The sequence below is a fragment of the Aedes albopictus genome, chromosome 2 (genome assembly GCF_035046485.1).
Source record: "Aedes albopictus strain Foshan chromosome 2, AalbF5, whole genome shotgun sequence".
Taxonomy (NCBI): Eukaryota; Metazoa; Arthropoda; class Insecta; order Diptera; family Culicidae; genus Aedes; species Aedes albopictus.
In genome coordinates, this window is record NC_085137.1 from 270,455,198 (window position 1) to 270,475,318 (window position 20,121).

Sequence of the window (20,121 nt, forward strand, 5' to 3'; positions counted from 1 at the left end):
GTGAGTGTCAAAGAGAATGTTGGTGGGATATACAAATGTGTTGGAATTAACATAAAGTTGTTGATGCGATTGAAAAACTCCTCAAAGTTCCTATGAGAAAAGCTTTTTTTCAATAATATTTGCTCCATGCTTCTTTTGTCACCAAAACACCCGAGTTTCCTTCAAAATTATACACTGTAAAAAAATAACGTAGTGGGCCATCTAATAATGCTTGTATATAAAACATTTCAAGTAAATGAGTTTTTAAGTGAACAAAAAACTGCAAATACACATCCTTAGTTTACAACCTGTTTGTCAGTCTGAACTATTCAATTAGGTTACTCTAAATAGTAACTGTGAATTATGTGTTTGTTAACAAATTGAAGCCACTCAGGTACAATTGACGGTTTTTTTTTCAGATTTCGAGGCTTTAACAAAAAAAACATATATACAAAGGTAGATGACAATGAAACTGTCCCTGCACCTTCAGGACTATGATAATCTATTTCGGCGATGTTCAAGAAATAATCTCTCTCTCTCTTCTTGGCGTAACGTCCTCATTGGGACAAAGCCTGCATCTCAGCTTAGTGTTCTATGAGCACTTCCTCAGTTATTAACTGAGAGCTTCCTCTGCCAATGACCATTTTGCATGCGTATATCGCGTGGCAGGCACGAAGATACTTTATGCCCAAGGAAGTCAAGGAAATTTTCTTTACGAAAAGATCCTGGACCGACCGGGAATCGAACCCGTCACCCTCAGCATGGTCATGCTGAATACCCGTGCGTTTACCGCCTCGGCTATATGGGCCCAAGAAATAATACAGTCACTGTTTACAATTAATCAATGTTTATCTTTCTTTGAAATATAAGAACTTTAACATTCATTCCCCATTTTCATATTTTCCAAAAATTCGCACATTTTGTGAAGTATCTTCAATTTCTCCAAAAAATCGTCAAAATTTGTAATTTATAAGCGTAACATGCAGCAAAACAATTATCGGACTGCTTTTTCTGAAAGTTTTGAGAAGAATAACCCATGAGTTCTTCTTCTTCTTTATGGCTCAACGTTCGCATTGGAACTAGGCCTGCTTCACTTCAACTTAGTGTTCTTAATTGCACTTCCACATTTATTAATTGAAGGGGCTTTCTTTGCCTGCCATTGCATGAATTTGTACATTGTGTGGCAGGTACATGAGTTAATGGGGACAAAAAAATTCCGTCCCTTAACACCCCATTTTACGGTATATTTTTTCACAAAGCCCATTTGTTTCCTTACCATTCCTTTTCAGACTCTTTTTCTCTAATACGGATGGTTTCCGAGTTACAGTTTTTTCAAGAACGTTTTGTTTTTATCTCGAGTGGTCAATACTAAAATTCTCGTCAATACAAAAAATCCAACAATTTTTGTAATTATCTTCTATATATATATATATAAATGCAGTGGCATACGTGGGACCGCGCATAACTAGCGAACGGAAGGTCCGATTTGGGTCGTCTAAGTTTTGTTCTGTTAGTCTTCACCCAAGGAAGGTTTATGAAGCAAAAAAAAAACTGGAGAAATAGCGATTTTTGAAAATCGGGTTTTCATACATTTTGAACGGAGACTTGGGCTTGGCTGGGGACTTGAAACTTCGAAAAACGCAGTAGGCAAGGCAAAGTTTGCCGGGGACAGCTAGTTTTGTTACAAAAATCATAGCAAATATTATAATAAATCTGTTACGAAATTATGTTATAGGCAATTATTTTAATATGCATAATGTAACAAATATTGTTATACACCTGTTTGAATAAATAATACAAGTTTTGTTATAGTTTTGTTTCTAAAATAATAACAAATCTTGTTACAATTTTCTTATGGTCATTCATATGTATAAATCATTACAACAAAATTATATCAATTTATGTTATTTCTAACAACAATTGTTATAATTTTGTTATTATCTCGTTAGGTGCTTCTGGTCGGGGAGGTACGTCTCGAGCGTCTGTTTACCAAGGAGGTGCGGCACAAACAGCGTCTGTTCTAGCATCCAGCGGCTGAGTATGAAATGCTCCTCCACCGGAAGCTATACATAAGGTGGCAGCCGAGGCTTTCCACGGACCAGCACGAACCCATTTTAATCGATGTTTTTTAATCTACTTGATATTTTTGTATACTATTCCTTTTTATGTGAGAAACCATTTTTTCATATCAAAAGTTCATATTTTGTCTCGACTAACTTTCAAATAGAGCCTATGAAAAAATGGAACACAAGCAAATACAAAATTATAACACGGAAACGGCTAGTTCGATCGGAAAGGTGTCTTAGCATAGTTGTAGAATAATATATGGCGGATCTCAGAAAAATACACATTGAAAAATTTATTTAGTTTTTCTTCTGACAAACTGAATTTTGTTACTAAAAATTAAATATCTCAAAAAGCTATTTTTTTACCTTCGTGTTTTTTGTGAGAATAAAGTTCATTCTGTTATCTATCATCTGTAAAATTTTTATAGTGGTAAAAAAATGTATAAAAAAGTTATGGCACTTTAAACATTTTTGGTTGCGTGTTTTTTTTAGAGTTCATGTCGAATTTCCCGCAAAGGGGGCGTCCATAAATTACGTAGCTTTTTTTGAGCGATTTTTAATAACCCCCTCCCCCCTCGTAGCATTTCGTCACAAATTCAGATACCCCCCTCTATAAATGACGTAGCTTGGTAAACACCCCCCCCTCCTCAACAAAATTTTCATGTAAAAAAACTCGAACTTCTGATTTCAATTTTAACTTGTATGTTAATAGAATGGGCCTTTTCATTTGACGTCTTAAATCAGCTGATTGTTCGGGCGTTTGACAGTTCTTCTATGAAGATGACACGTTCTTGTTAGCAGCTGTTGTTCAAGCTTTGTAAACAAATGCATGCACGGATCTGTCACATGAAAAGGCCTATATTAAGAAAAAACAAACAACAATAGCAAGAAAACATTGCCGACTGCCAGGATGAGATCGCCGACATCAAGACCATAGGTGCAACCAGCGGAGATTATCACCAAAGCTAATGATTCAATAAACCACCCATCGTACTGCTTGATGTCGAAGAACCGGAGATTGATGCTCCCAATACCAAATTAGCCTAGAAGCTCTTCCGAAGATATTAGTTTCTCACTAATAAATCTATTAAGATTATCAAATTGGTTTTATTTGAATAAAATTCATCACGACATTCGAAGGACCCTGCAGGAGTTTCTTCTTAAATTCTTACAGCAGTTAATTTTGGAATTCCTTGAGAAGTTTCTTTTGGGATTCCCATTTCTGAGAATGTCTCTCTTTTTAGCTCCTCCAGCACTTCCTTCTGGGATTTCTCCATGGATTTTTTTGGGATTCCATTAGAGAATTCCTCTTTATTGTATTCCTTCAGAGGTTCCTTCAAAGATTCTTCCAATAATTCATTCCGGAGTTTCTTCTTAGATTCTCTCAAAAGCGCCTTCTGAGATTTCTCCAGGAGTTTTCTTTCCTTAGGTTTTTCTAAAAGTTTATCCATGGTTTCCTTCAGGAGTTCTTTTAAGGTTTTCTTCTCCTCTCTTCCACCAGCAGTTCCTTTAGACATTTCTACAGGAATTTTAACCGGAATTGCTTTTGAGATTCCATCAAAACTTCTCTCTGTGTTTCCTAAACAAGTTTCTTTCGGGATTCATCCAGGAGTTCCTTCTTGGTTTCCTTCAGGAATTCACTCAGATATTCATTCCAAGATCTCTGCAGGTAACCCCTCCGGTATTCTTTCAAAATCCATCCAGGAGTTGCTTCTGGGATTCCTCCAGGTGTTCTTTTTTAGATTCCTTCAGGAATTCCTTCCTGGATTCTTCTGGGATTCCTCGAGGAATTCCTTCTAGGGTCATCCAGGATTTTTTATCCATGGATTCCTTTAGTAACTTTTTCCGGCATCCCTCTATTCAATCCATCCAGGATTCCTCCAGGATATCTTATAACTCTGCGGAGAATCTCTTTTCGGATTCCTCCAATAGTTGCTCCTGGAATTCATCCAGGATTTTCTTTCTTAGATTTCACCAGAGTTATATCCGTGATTCCCCAAAAGAAATTCCTTACGGGATTCTATCAATTATTTCTTCCGTGCTTTCTTCAGAAATTAAACCAGGAGTTCCTTCTGACAATCCATAAATATCTCCTTCTAAGATTCTTCCAGAAGTTTTTTCAAGATTTCTTCAAAAGCTTCACCTAGAATTGCTCCAGGTACTCCTCACGGAAAATCTTTTGAAATTTCTTTATTTCCTTTCAAGATTGTTCCAGGAGTTCCTTCTGAAATTCTTCTGGAAGTTCCTTCAGGGATTCCTCCTGAGATTCCTCCGGATACTTATGGAATGTTTTCAGAAGTTTTTTTCTGGGATTCCCAGTAGGAATTCCTGTGCAAATGTTATCCTGCTCCTGTTGGGGAAACCTATAAAGAACACAATGAGAAATTCCTTACAAAGTTGCTACAGGAGCCCCTTCAGAAATTGTTGGATGTATTCTTCGAGAAAGTCCTGTAGAAACTATATAAGGAACTCCTGGAATAATGCCGTAATGCCAAAAACTTAGAAAAATTTTCCTTTGCAACCTTAGCGGCGAGCAGTACCCTATAGCAAGCAGCAAAATATTGGTCTTGAGAAGCATTTGAGCGAAATTGATTTTTATCTGCAAACACAATACATTATTCTGTACGCCGGGTTTTAAAACCACTTTCACAGATACAGTTGTCACGTTCGATAGCTGCTTGTCTTATGAAATGAAGCCGGCATTCATTTCCATTATTTGTTATTTACATTAATGTGAATGGAAAAAAAAAAATCATGCAATATATTTTTTTTTATTTACTGGATAATAATACTTAATGCAAGTTAAAATTTCATTAATTATGAAATATTTTTTTCAATAGGCCTAGTAGAAAGCTACGTAGCATATCACTAACCCCTACCCCCCTATCGTCACACTTCGTCACAAAATCACAAACACCCCCCTACCCCCCAAAAGCTACGTCATTTATGGACGACCCCAAACTAGATTTTGGGGTTGGCAGCACCCTCTCAGATTTCAATGGAATTGTGTAGGTATGAAGACTATGTACTTTAAAGCAACGTTGCATACCTTGTCGTTTTTTTATTTATCTACACTAATATTTGAAAAGGGCTTAAGTTTTTGGTCATTTCTTTTATACCAATGTAACTTAAAAATAACATGACCTACAAAAAAGTGTGGTATGTGTGACTTTAAGGAATTTGTGTGAACTTACAAGTGAAAAATTGAAATATTGAAAAAACGATCACGCTAAAAAAAGTTAAAAAAACTGAAGTCAATTTATAATACATGCCCATTTGGGAAATTAAATTAATCCTATTTCGGAGAACCAAACCCCACACCAACCATTAAGAATAGAATTCAAAATGTATCAATGTAATTACGTTCGATAGCTGCTTGTCTTATGAAATGAAGCCGGCATTCATTTCCATTATTTGTTATTTACATTAATGTGAATGGAAAAAAAAATCATGCAATATATTTTTTTTTATTTACTGGATAATAATACTTAATGCAAGTTAAAATTTCATTAATTATGAAATATTTTTTTCAATAGGCCTAGTAGAAAGCTACGTAGCATATCACTAACCCCTACCCCCCTATCGTCACACTTCGTCACAAAATCACAAACACCCCCCTACCCACCAAAAGCTACGTCATTTATGGACGACCCCAAACTAGATTTTGGGGTTGGCAGCACCCTCTCAGATTTCAATGGAATTGTGTAGGTATGAAGACTATGTACTTTAAAGCAACGTTGCATACCTTGTCGTTTTTTTATTTATCTACACTAATATTTGAAAAGGGCTTAAGTTTTTGGTCATTTCTTTTATACCGATGTAACTTAAAAATAACATGACCTACAAAAAAGTGTGGTATGTGTGACTTTAAGGAATTTGTGTGAACTTACAAGTGAAAAATTGAAATATTGAAAAAACGATCACGCTAAAAAAAGTTAAAAAAAATTGAAGTCAATTTATAACACATGCCCATTTGGGAAATTAAATTAATCCTATTTCGGAGAACCAAACCCCACACCAACCATTAAGAATAGAATTCAAAATGCTTTTATCTAAATCTAACCCAACATAAAATGGTTTTTTTTTTTTTTTGAGTCAAACCAATTTTTGGGTACCAATTTTTATACGTGGATTTTCACATATTAATATTGAACATAGCTTTATATGTTTTAATTATAAATCTATCCAATACAAAGAATATAATTTAGGATTCTCGTTTGAATCAGAATACCAGATCTGTTACACAGAAATTCAGAATATCAACCAGAAGTCGAATTTCAACTTAAAAGTTTCCTTGTTCATAGGAGAATGAAATAAATACTTTGCATTAGATAGACTTGTGAATCAAACATATGGAGCTAAGTTTAATTTAATATATGAAAATATCTGTAAAGAATGCCCTGGATAAAAACTTTTGTTTTCACCTGAAGAGAAACACGCAAAATGATGACATGAAGTATTTGTTGTTAGGAACCGTTTATTAAAGACGTAGCATTTTAGGGGAATTTTATGATATTGCTAGGAGCCTTCAATTTGGTATGGGTACTTTAAGATGGGAGAAGCTGTCAAAAAATGTCCACTAATGCTACCGTGATTTCGGATGCAGCGATATCACCGACAAACTGACGTGGTGGCTAGTGCAACGGATCGTGAAATGCGCGTCCAAAAGTTTAAATTAAAAACCGTTGAAACACTATCGCCATCTGTTGATTTTCGTTCAGAAGTATTTTAATCGAACAACATCGAGCACTCTTAAATAATACCGCGCATACGTGTGTTGAAATGGAAAGATTTTCCAATGTTAAACGATGCTCTTTAAAATGACAATAATTACCCATACTCCTCATGTTTATCGAAAATAAGTAAAATCAATTAATTTTGTTCTGAATGTAACTTTTTGTAAGTGCAAAATGCGAAATATGTTGAATGTGCAATTTTCAACTATGTTTTCAGTAGGGCATTTCATTCTAGCTCCCCCTATCCCCATTTGACAGACGAACATCGAAATCCAACTCGCGCGCGCATGATCACCGACGGAGACAGGTAGCCAAAGAAGAACTTACATAATATAACATACATAGCATCAGACCACATATCGCGCGGCCGCAAGAGCTAGACAGCGTACGCATCACTAATGGACCATGTACGAGTTAGATAGTAGGGTAGTGTTAAGCACGAATGTAGTCACTGATCTTCCCTGTTGGAATACTCCGATGTATACAGAATAAAAGCAGTGTTAGAATTAACCTGCTTGTTTTTGGTTTACCAGCGTATCCGAGAGGACAAGAGAGAAGGACATTTTCCTTTCTCTTTATCCATTGGAATCACGCTAATAAGAAAGATTTCCCCAGCGACTTCCACAGCCTTCATGCAATAGAACCTGCCCTCAGGTCGGAAAGTTTCCACTGAGTTTGATAAGGAGTTTGACATCAGGTGGTGAATATTCCCACTGAGTGTTATTCCTTAACACGCCCTCAGGTGGTGATTGTTCCCACTGAGTATAAAACTCAACAGGTTATGGGCCCAGGCCACGGTTCGCTGGGAAAACCGTTTTTGAATACTTGATTTTTTTTCTCAGAACATATTATGGACGGACGGTTGAAGAGGGTAATTGTACCTCTATTTAAAGGGGACGAAAAATCCTTTCCGTTTTGGAGGAAACGGATGGAACAACACTTAAAATACGAAGGACTATTGCACACTCTGGAGAGAATCCCTCCGGAAGAAGACTTTGCGCAGCCAGCTGCTAACGAGACAGCAGATCAAGAAACTGCTCGCAAAGCTAAGTTAGAAAAACGTCTAAAAGAAGATGACGCAGCCGTGAACGAATTTTGGATGGCACTGGACGATGATGCCATGGGGCAAGTCTTCCAATGCCAGTACGCAAAAGAAATAATGGATCGCCTCGCCGAGCTGTACCAGAGCCATGGCACGACAGCCATGCTGGGCGTGCGTGCTCGCTTATATACTTTGCGCATGGAAAACTTCGCATCACTGAAGGAACTGTTCGCTCTCCACTCTGAACTGATTCGCCAGTTGGGCAGTATGGAAGAGGCCGTACCACATAAAGAAGTGGTTGACACATTATTAGTGGCTATTCCAGACAAGTTTAAGCACGTGTTGGGAGCACTGTCAGTGATTAGGAAAGAAGAAGTATATCGGATGACAAAGGAGCAGCTCCAGAGAATCTTTCTCGACGCAGAAGAAAACGTAAGTCAAGCCGTCAGTCGATCGGACAAAAGTGTGAACCGAGGAGGAAGCCAACCAGTCGCAACGATGGCCGTCTGCTTTGAATGCAGCCGGCCTGGCCACAAGCAACGCAACTGCTTCGCCCGGCGTCGTCGCCTGGCAATGGAGCACAGAATGGGAGCCGTGAACTTGGGGGACAACCGCGGTCCAGCTCCACGTGCCGCAGGAGCGGGAGGACGCGGTGGCAACGGCGAAGGACGGAACGAAAGAAATAACGGAAACAACCGCCGGATGGCTCTGCTCGCAAATGCAGCAGGAGCACGCGCCGGAAACCAAGCCAACGGACGTGAAGGAAACGACGTGAACAACCGCCGGATGGCCCCGCTCGCAAATGCAGCAGGTGCACGCACTGGTGATCAAGCTGACGGACGTTACCGGAACAACGCCAACGAGAGGGACGCGGTAGCACTGCTCGCAAGGCAAGAGGGGGCCTTTATGGTGCAAATCCCTTTGCCTGTGCAGGACGCAGGGGCTGCAGCGGCCGAAGAGTCAGTCGACGCCGTTCGCGATCGACGGGTGCGCGAGATGGACCTCGACAAGATGCCAGTTCCGTTCCCGATCATACTTGATTCGGGGGCAACACGTCACATGGCGTACGACATCGAGCTGTTTAACCGCCTCTGGGACGCCCCGGAGCTACAGGTCGGAACAGTCAAAGATGGGGAAGTGCTGAAGTGTTGCAAAATGGGAGATATCATACTGAGAAATAATAAACGCCAGCGTTTGGAAGTTTACGATGTGCTTTTCATTTCTGACTTGAATGCAAATATCCTTTCTGTGTCTCAAATTGAAGAAACAGGTAAGTCGATTCTGTTTCGCAATGGTGGAGTCGAGATCAGAGACAGAGATGGCTTTGTATTAGTAACAGGGAGGAGAGTCAATGGGCTCTATCACCTGGACCTGTATCCGGACAGCGAAAGCGTGTGCTTGGGTAAGGTTTTGGAAAAGCAAAGGTTATGGCACTGTAGGATGGGACACTTGAATGAAGCTTGTTTGTGGAAGATGGCCAAACAGGGTATGGTTGAGAGGTTGGATCTAGAACCATCAGCTAAGGGCCAAGATCCAATTGTTTGCGAGCCGTGTATCATGGGGAAACAGACTCGGGAAGCATTTGACAAGTCGTTCAAGGTAAGGTCCAATAGGCCACTGGAATTGGTCCACTCGGATGTGTGCGGTCGGATGGCCGAGAGTACCTATGATGGGCATGAGTATTTCGTGACATTCATAGATGATTACACACATTTTGTTTTTGTGTATTTGATGAGGTACAAGAGTGAAGTCCTGGATAAATTCAAGCATTTTGAAGCTTTGGCCACTGCCCAATTTTCTGTGAACATTTCAAAGTTACGATCAGATAATGGAGGAGAGTATTTCAGTAGAGAATTCAAAGCTTTCTGTGAAGAAAAGGGAATCCAAATGTTGCCGACTGTACCCTACACTCCCCAGCAGAATGGGGTGAGTGAGAGGATGAATCGGACATTAATGGATAAAGTGAGAACCATGATGCATGAAGGAAATGTTCCTATGTATTTGTGGGGTGAAGCGTTATATACTTCGGCCTTTCTCACTAATCGCAGCGCGACAAATGCGCTGACTGATTCCAAAACTCCCTACGAAATATGGTTTGGGAATAAACCCGATGTGAGTCGAATAAGAGTGTTTGGATGCGTTGCCTACGCACACATCGATAAACATCTTCGCTCGAAACTGGATGGGAAAAGTAAATCATTGGTTATGATAGGGTATGCCCCGATGGGGTATCGGCTGTGGGACGATGACGAGAGGAAGGTCGTTGTGTCAAGGGACGTAATTTTCGACGAATCGTCTTTTCCCTTCAGCAGTTTCCAACCGACACTACCTAAAGAATCGCGTAAAGACTTTTGTGTGGCCGACATACCAGTACTGGAATCCGCTGATCCAATTAATGCTTTGGAAATCCTAGAGAATATTGGTGGTAGTGACGATGAAGAGGAATTTGTAGAAGCGGAAGATGATGGGAACGAGAATAATCCAGGACGTGGTGATGTTGAACCTAGTAATCCTACATTATAGAGATCTGCGGAGGCGGCCATTGTAAGCCAATCGTGCAGAAAGAACTGTCAAAGTGTGAGCCAAATGAACAGGCTGATCGTTTGTAAGAAGGCGTCGATTGAACGGTATTGCAATCCGAACTAAATAAATTAAAATTATTTATTTTTAGTATCGAGAAATTGACGGTATATGTAAGTTTAGAAAAAAGATAGAATTTAATTAATTCTGCTTTCAAAAGCTCAAGCTTATGACGAAACTTTTGTTGCTGCACTTCTCGAAAAAACTTTCATTGCTGCTTCTTGCTTCATTTCTGCCGATATTTCATCGATTGCTCCGCTATTTTTTTTTCAAAATTTTGAAAAAAAAAATCTACCATAATTAGAAAATGTAAACAAAACAACTTGAACCACTACGAAGTCACGCACAAAGTTTGAACATCTAGCTTTGAATCAAGTGTTGGCAGCTGATGTAAACAAAATGAACAGCGTTGCCGAATCGACATATGTAACTTCCGCTTATCTCTATGTAGAGGATTTCTAGTTGAACCTATGTCTCAACGCCACAGTCAGAGGATGACTCATCGCCCAAATTGGCTCCGTGACTACGAAACTAGTTTCGTACTATTGCATAGACCTAAATATTCCCACGCACTCCGATATTCAAAGTCAATTCAACTGAAACAAAAATGCATTTTCACCCCACATTCCCAACAGCTGCCCGGGGGATTTTAGATTCAATTTTCATCGTAGGGTCTACCTACCTCACGCGCGGCATATTGGAAGCAACGAAAATCGCACCATTCGTTATTGATCTAGTTTTTATAACCCATCATCGTCCGGTGGTGGCCGGGTGCGATCGTGTTGCAACGCGTTAGGTCCGGTCGGTGTGAAGCAATTTCAATTACGCTTGGGACAACGATGGGTAATAAACCCGAAAGAATGATATGGAACCGCGACATCATATTGATCGCGCTGGAACAAAGATTGTTTATTTTTGTTTCGAAATCAAGGCGCCGAATTGGCCGGGTAAGGTTCTGAACTCAGGTGAACCTTAGCTGGAATGTTCTGAAATTTGAGACACCGTATTGGCGGCATAGGGCGCCGGACTTGTTTTGCACTCGATTTGTTTTGACTTCGAGTAAACTGAAAGAAAAGAATGTGGGGGTATAATTTCAACGAACATCCGAGGCGGGGCTCGGCTAGGGTTCACTGTGCCCAAGTAAGGTACACTTCAATAACAAAGCGGGTGCTTTGTTTTGGAGACTTTGGTGCCAAATTCCAAAGACGATGAGGATGATGATGGTGACGATAATGATGATGGGGAGAATGATAATGACGTCGATGGTGGGGTTCAATTCTTTCACACACCCAAGCCTTGTATACGCTCAAGTGAGGCGGGGCTAGAAGATGTAGGCCTTTGTGTAAAGATTCTCAGTAGGTTTTGTGCGAACACGCCCAAGTCAGGCGTGGTTAGGAGATATAAGTTTTTCGTTGGCATTAAGATTCTTGGTAGGGCTTGGGATACGCCCAAGATAGAAGAGTCGTGATGTTTTCAAGAAGAGAAGGATTTTAATCACGATGAGGACAAGTAGGATAGGTAGAGGTCTAGATTTTGGACTTATTAGTATTTTCATTTGGTAGGGTCTTGGATACGCCCAAGTTGGTTCGGGCATTGTTGGGAATTATCATGACATCTTCGGCAAGACGAGAATGATCGTAGGAATTTTAGACACGCCCAAGCTGGTTCGGGTATTGCTAGGAAATTTAGGCTATAAATACGGAGGCTTTGGCTTCAGTCGGAGTCAGTAGTCGGGGAGTTCGGTGACAACGTTAACGCAGGCAGCACATCGGATAAGTCTTGAGCTCCCATGTGGGACACCTCTAGATACTGTCCTAAGGCTGTAGGTAGGACTTAGTAGTGGTCAAGAAGAAGCTAGAAGTGTCTAGATTGTTAAGCTTAAGTAGTTCGGTGAAGAAATACAGAAAATGTTAAGGTGATATAAGAAAAAAAGTTAATCGTTGTAATATAAGATAAGTGATGTTTTGTGATACTTCAATATACTGCCCATAACTGCATAACAGTCACATTCGACAGAAGTAGGCATTGGAGAAAATGGAGTTTAAAGTTTGCAAATGCGCTAGTATAGAGACGAAACGAAATTTCAAAAATTTGTCAATAATTTAAAATTCATCCTTTTGCAATGAAATTTTCTACAGCTCTTCTTATATGCTGGACGAATAGTTAAAAAAATAATCAGACCAAAATATGATTGATATTACGCTTTGACACCAGTGTGTATTTCCAGTGTGACTGTTATGCGGTTACATTCATAAATTCTAGCTAATGAGACAAAACAACTTGGTATTTGTTTCACATTTTGCAGAACAAACTTATAAAGTTCATTTGGGTGGATGGAAGTACTGATGATTGGGAGATGATCCCCGGTATTAACTCAATATTGGCAAAAAATGCAAATGTTACAAATATGCAGTTATGGGCAGTATAGTTAATTAAAAGATTTTGTCGGACTGTAATGAAATGAAAGATATCACATTCCGTGTAGTGTTTAATGCAGCCCCTGGACGGTACAGGGCGCTTCAATATGGTGACAGCGAAAAACTGTTCGACAATTAGAACAGCGGAACGCCAATTTTCTGACTGGAAGAAGAAATCAGTGTCAGAATCAGTGCAAACCATAAACATTGAACAGTTTTGAACAATTGAGAAGAAAACAATGTTACAGACTAGATGGAAAAGATGAAATTCGTGGCAGCACAAGTGATAGTGGAATACAACGTAGCACCAAATTGGAAATGGCAACGCAACAACCTGTGTATGGAACCGAGTGTCTGGACCAATGGACATCATTCAGCCTGCATTATTTGATGGTTTCGTGAGTATTAACCTTTTAAATGATTAAGTGGTTTGAGATGGTTTAAATTTTTTGTGAGTTGGTTTGAAATGATGAAAAATTTTTACGATATAAACAAAAACATTTTAATTGAAATACTGTTGTGGGAAAAATAAAGAGGTTATTCAAAAATTTAAAAAAAAAAGGAAATCATAGTGATTTTCAATAAATAATGGAAAAATATAACAAGAATAATGATTAAAAGAAGAACAAGTGGATGAAAAATACGAACAAATAACAGTAGTTAACAAAATCAAAGGAAAGTCGCGGACTTCTGTTAACGATTAAAATTATTGATGCATAATAACGCGCTGATTTTGAGACCGTGTTTAAAATAAGGAAACTAAGAAGTACAGTTTTTTTCTATTATACGAGACAATCGCAACCAAGTTTTTTTTTTGAATTTACTAAAATTTAAATATCTTAAGTTACAATTCACAAATTTTCAATATCTTTTTGCAATAATAGGAAGCTGAATGTAATATGTTTTGAATATCTGATTTTTTTTTCTCGTCAGATTGGATATTGATAAGTGTAGGGAACAATCGCCTTAAATTTTAGCAAAATATTCAATAAATAAAGACAATTTGTATTTTTCTTTCAAAAAAAAAAAAAATCTTTATCAATTATAGCAATGTTGATTCAAAATCGCCAGCTTTGCACGGGATATCGAAAACATTTTCAGCTCTACTGTATTTTTTCCCTTATGCTTTCGAACTTAGGGCATAATTTTACACTAAACATGATTTTCAGATGTAAACTAGCATTACAATGGAATGGAATCAATCAAAAGTTGAAAAAATAATAATAATTTTGTAACTATGCAGCAGACCGGCGATAATAAGGTCGTGGTAATTTAAATTTAAAAAAAAAAACTCAGTAAAAATATCAACATAAAAATGGCCACGAATACAATGGATGAAATAGGCAACAATAGTGGAGCGAACAACGCTAGATTTGAATTTCCAATAGGTTTTGCTATACAGTGTATTCCAGAATTTTATGGTAGTGCGTGTGAATTGGATGCTTTCATATATCAAATAAATTGTTTTTTGGAACCCATAAAACGGATAACTGATGCTAGTGAAAGGAAAAATGCAGAAACCGTACTCATTCAAATTGCACTGTCTAAACTTAAAGGTCCAGCAGCGTTAAAATTTAAAAACATTCTTGCAAATACTTGGAATAAAGTGAAAGATAATCTCCAAAAAGAATTCGGAATTAGTTTACAATTAGAAGAACTGTTTAATAAAATAGAGACCCTTGAACAAGGCAAGTGTGAAAGTTTTAAAAACTACAAAGATCGCGTTCTTCAACTTAAGAGGAATATTGATGAATTCGAAAAAGATTATATTAAAGATCCTACAATTGAGTCATACGCTCAAAGACATTTAAGAATACATTTTCTAGCGGGATTGGAAGATATAAATTTGAAAATTTTTGCAAAAACGAAAAAAAGAAGACTCATTGGAAGATTTGCTAGATTACCTACAAGAAGAATGCATCGATGTGGAACAACAAGAACGCATCGAGCAGAGATTGAGGGATTCCCACACTGCAGAATTTTACAGGCAACAAAATGAAAAACAGAAATTCAGTAATCCACAATGTATTGATCACAACTTCCATTACGATAAAAGTAGATTCAACCAGAGCGAAATAGGTTATGAAAAAGATTTTAACAATTATAGATATCTAGGACAACAAGAAATTTATCGTGGTGATTACCAAATGCCTTATTGGACCAACGGAAATTTTGATGAACGCAACATGGGAATTCAAAACAATAACATTTGCTATGATGAGCGAAAAAACTAAATAACCGGAGGTTCGTTAATTGCGTCCGATCACTCCGTCAATCAGAAAATAATTTAGAAAGGCGCTTATATGCTGCAAGTAATAAGAAAATGATGCCCATGAACATAAATAAGAGTTATAACATACCACAAAAACAATTGGTTCAATTTGATAAATGCATTCCAGCATAAGAAAAAGTATTTATACATTGGACGGGCAACAATCAATTTATGTTAAATATACCCACTGTAGAAAGACCATACACAAAAATCAATTACATGATAGACACAGGCTCACAACTAAACATATTAAGATGGGATGCAGCCCCTAGAATCGGAGCAACAGACATAGATTATTCTGAATCTGAAAAGTTTTTGATTTCGGGATTCAATGAAAGTCAAACAAGAACGCTCGGATCTACTGAAGTTAGTTTAATAATTGGGAAGTCTAAGTATAAGATAAAATTTTATTTAGTTCACCACTTAAATGTACATGGTATCATAGGAGCAGAATTTTTGAAACAGCATACATTATATATTAGCCAGAACTTTGATTACATAGCCCTACGCAAGCCAGATAGTGTAGAATATAATATTAACAATATTACTACAACAAAGTACGTAATGGTATCAGATAAATCTTGTCAGACTGATCTACAAGATAATAGTAATTATATACAATATGATAACAATGACAAAAGCTGTCAAGTAAATTTTGATAATGATGAAGTCATACATGATGAAATAGTTACACAGCCAATCGTACCGAAAAAAGATTATTCATGCAATATGTGCCTTTATGAGAAGTATTATGAGGACGAGGAATGTATAAATCAACATTTCGATGAAGAATTTGATAATAATGGATGTTGGAATAAGAATGTAGAGGCCGGGAATCAATATACGCCGGAGGATTTAGATTCCAACCATGATCTAAGTTTGACAGATAATTTGAATTATGAACAAATACAAGGTAAAAATCGTATCGGAAAATTACTAGATACAATTGATTTGAAGCATTTGAAAAGCGCTAATTACGACGCAATGGAAAATATAATGGCAAGATATAGTGATGTATTTTATTTGAAAGGGGATCACCTGACAGTAACAGATGCAGCAGTACATGAAATTGAAACATCGACTAATGTTCCAATAAATAAAAGGCAGTATAGGTTCCCTGAATCAACAAAGAAACAAATTAATGAGGAAATTGAAGAAATGCGTCGGCAAGGGATTATTAGGCCCAGTAAAAGTCCTTGGAATGCACCTGTTTTATGCATACCAAAGAAAGATTTAGACGAAGAAGGAAACAAAAAGCATAGAATCGTGGTAGATTTTAGGGCATTGAATTTGATAACTAAACCATTTGTGTTTCCGATTCCACAAATAAATGAAATATTGGATAGCCTAGGTGATAGCAAATACTTTTCAATAATTGATCTGAAATCTGGATTTTATCAAGTTCCTATAGACCCAAGAGATGCTGCAAAAACTGCATTTTCTACACCCAAAGGTCATTTTGAATTCACGAGAATGCCTATGGGGCTTAGAAACAGTCCCTCAACTTTTCAAAGACTGATGAACACAGTTTTATTTGAAATTGAAGATGTTAAATCAATCGTTTATTTGGATGATATCATTGTTTTTGGAAGAACAATTCAAGAGCATAACGAGAATCTGATTAAAGTTTTGAAAGCTCTTCGTAAACATAATTTAAAAATTGAACCAACAAAATGCCAAATTTTGAAAACCGAATTGAAATTTTTAGGACATACAGTTGATAAAAATGGTATTCGTCCGCTCGATGGTAATATTAAGGCTATACGAGAAATGGCAATACCAAAAACTGTAAAAGGAGTGCGATCATTCTTAGGAACAGTAAACTTCTATGGAAAGTTTATACCAGGAATTGCAGAAAAACGAAAACCTCTGAATGATCTATTGAAGAAAAATGTTAAATTTAACTGGACCTCAGAGTGCCAGAAAGCATTTGAAGAATTGAAAAACATTTTAACGTCTGACTCTTTGCTAGTGAGACCAAATTACAAAGACACATTTGTTTTAACGACAGATGCCAGTGAATACGCTATTGGGGCAGTTTTATCGAATGAGAAATCAATTGACAGACCCATAGCTTACGCTAGTAGGGGACTTATTGGAGCAGAACGAAAATATCATACAATTGAGAAAGAATTACTGGCCATAGTATGGGCAGTGAATTATTTCCGTCATTATATCTACAATCAGAGGTTTATTGTTTACACAGATCATAGACCATTGATCTCAATATGGCATCTAAAAGAAACTTCATCAGTCCTCACACGTTTGCGTTTGAAATTGCAAGGATTGGAATGCGATATTCGATACAAACAAGGAAAGGATAACGTTGTAGCGGATTTTCTCTCTAGGCTAAATCCAGACAATGAATCAGAAGAGCAGAGTCATCCAGCCGATGAAATTAAAACCGTAAGGTCGAAATTAATTGCTGTGGTCACCCGACAGCAAACGAAAAGAGCAGAACAAGAAAACGTATCCAACCAAAAACACCGCGACCGCGATCAAGCGAACAAACAGCTGATGAAAAACTACACCGTTTCTGGCGACAATAACGGGGGCGCGATCGCTGACCGGGACCATGAAAGCGAGGGAACCAAAACAAAAACGCAAAAGATGACCTATATGAATGATAGCGTAAATAATAATTGCACGGGTTCCGACCTACGAGGCATAAACAAGGTGTCAAATTCACCTCCAGCAAGTACGAGCGCAGTATCGGACGAGGCTGAAATTGAGGAATCCATTATGGCCGACGTTTTCGATTTATGCAATAACACGCACACTAATGACACATTTGCGGCAAGCGCATATGATGAATTTTTAGAGATGTTCAAGAATAATCCAATTGATGTAAACCGATTAAAAATTTCTAGGAATTTGAAAAATGCAGATGCTGATTGTAACATTGTAATTTTGAATAGCAGATCCGCATTTAATGAAATTTCAAAAATTATTGATTTACCCCATGGACTGAAAGATTTTTGCGAAGATGGAGTTGTTTCTATTCCAGATAGCAAATTATTCGGAATTATTGTGGAAGGCAAAAGTAATTCAATGATTAATACAAAAACATTCTTTTACAAACTTAGCAATTGCTTGAATCAAAATAAAGCGCTGATAGCAGCGTCCAAAATTATTCATATGATTTCGTTCAGAAAGATTAAACAATTTGAAGTACTTGAGATAATTCAATTTTTAGCTTTGAAAAATCAAATAACGCTAAGCCTTTATAACGCAGATTCGGAACGCACTGAAGTACGTAATGAAAATATCGAAACAATTCTTCGAGAGTTCCATAATGCTCCTTTAGGCGGACATGTTGGAGCAAGGCGAATGCGGAAACGCATTGGTCTTATTTTTAATTGGAAAAAACATGAGAAGAGACATCGAGAATTACGTAAAACAATGTGATTCATGCCAGAAAAATAAAATTTGTAAATCCAACAGAATTCCGTTAAAAGTAACTACAACGTCATCCGAGCCATTTGAAAAATTATATATGGACATTGTTGTTCTCCCAGAATCCGAATGGGGCAACAAATATGCGCTGGTCATGCAGGACGACCTTACGAGATTTTTGGTAGTAGCTCCAATGGACAATCAAGAAGCGGAGACTGTATCCAAAACTTTTTTCGAAAAATTCATTTGTAAATTCGGTACTCCGTTGGAACTTGTGACAGACCAAGGAGCAAATTTCATGAGCAAATTTTTTAAACACGCATGCAAAATTTTGAAAATCAAAAAAATCAATACAAGTGCTTATCACCCACAAGCAAATTTAGTAGAACGATCAAACAGAGAATTAAAAACATATCTGCGACAATTTGTCGGAGGAAACCCGCAACAATGGGACCAACATCTTGATTACTTTACTTTTGAATACAATACTACAAATAACAGCTCATCCAACTACAGTCCATTCGAACTTTTATATGGAAGAAAGGCAAGGATTCCTACCTCCATATATACTCCAACAAATTCAGATCTAACATATAATGACTATTTTTGCGAAATGAAACAAATTCTTAAAAATTTGCATGAAAACGCCAAAAGAAATTTGATTATTTCCAAAGAGAAACGTAAAATTATTTATGACAAGAAAACCGAAGAATGGCAACCTATGTGGGGCGAATTGGTTTTAGTACAAGCGATCCCAACAGGAACAGGTCAAAAACTTCAAAGTAAATGGAGAGGCCCATACGTAGTCGTTGACCTACCCAGCGAACAAACCACAATTATTAAAAATGGGAACAAATTTGAAAAAGTCCACAATAATAGGTTAAAAAAGTATAATGATTGATTAGCTATGCGTAGTCGTCAATGTATAAATTGATGTAAATATTGAAAAACCAATTATTTCCTAATTACGAATGATTTTTGTAAATATTAGTTACTAAATATGTTGTTAAAAAAAATACCATAGGAATAATATGTTAGGATAGAGGCTTGCGTAGGATAGCTAGGAATATTAATTGAATTATTATAATAAATAAACAATTAACATATATAATTGTAGTAAGGTTCACAACAAAGCGGTTAACGATTGGAGAGCATACGAATTAACTTAATTGAAATTATATCGTAACAACTTAAAAGGAATTGAAAAAAAATAAAATAAAATAAAAAATTATGATAACACAGCGTAACAAAAAATAACTTTTGGTCTGTCTCAAGAGCAAACTTATGTGTCTCCGAAGGATTTTGGGCCGCTGAATCCGAATCCAGGCTCAGATTTGCTCTAACACGTCACAGTTTTGAGCTATACCTCAATTTATAGGGCAAAATATGCGATTTTGGGCTTTTTTGACTGCAAGCCATTAAGCAAGGAAATACTTTTTTTAAGCAATCAAAAGGTTAATTGGTCAATTAACATCTAAATTAACGACTCATGCAAAATATTTCGTTTTAACAAATCGAATTTGATATTTTTAAGCGAATTTTGCCTGGTACGATATTTCCCATACAAGTCACCCTCCAAAAGTTGCATGCAAGTTTACATACTAACATAAAATGCTTAAATCTCTCAAATTTG

General features: G+C 37.3%; 1 protein-coding gene across 5 annotated transcripts in view; it reads left to right on the forward strand.

The window, feature by feature from the left end:
- LOC109406001 (inactivation-no-after-potential D protein) overlaps positions 1–20,121 on the forward strand; it is a 1,280,913-nt gene that overhangs the window by 456,818 nt on the left and 803,974 nt on the right. The window contains exon 3 of one of the 5 annotated variants that reach the window (XM_062851785.1): positions 1,929–18,285. The exons of the other annotated variants lie outside the window; for them this stretch is intronic. Coding sequence (XP_062707769.1) covers positions 7,632–10,346 — 2,715 coding nt within the window. The 5' untranslated portion in view covers positions 1,929–7,631 and the 3' untranslated portion in view covers positions 10,347–18,285. Of the gene's footprint in view, positions 1–1,928; positions 18,286–20,121 lie in introns of those variants that run through there. 5 annotated transcript variants of the gene reach the window in all.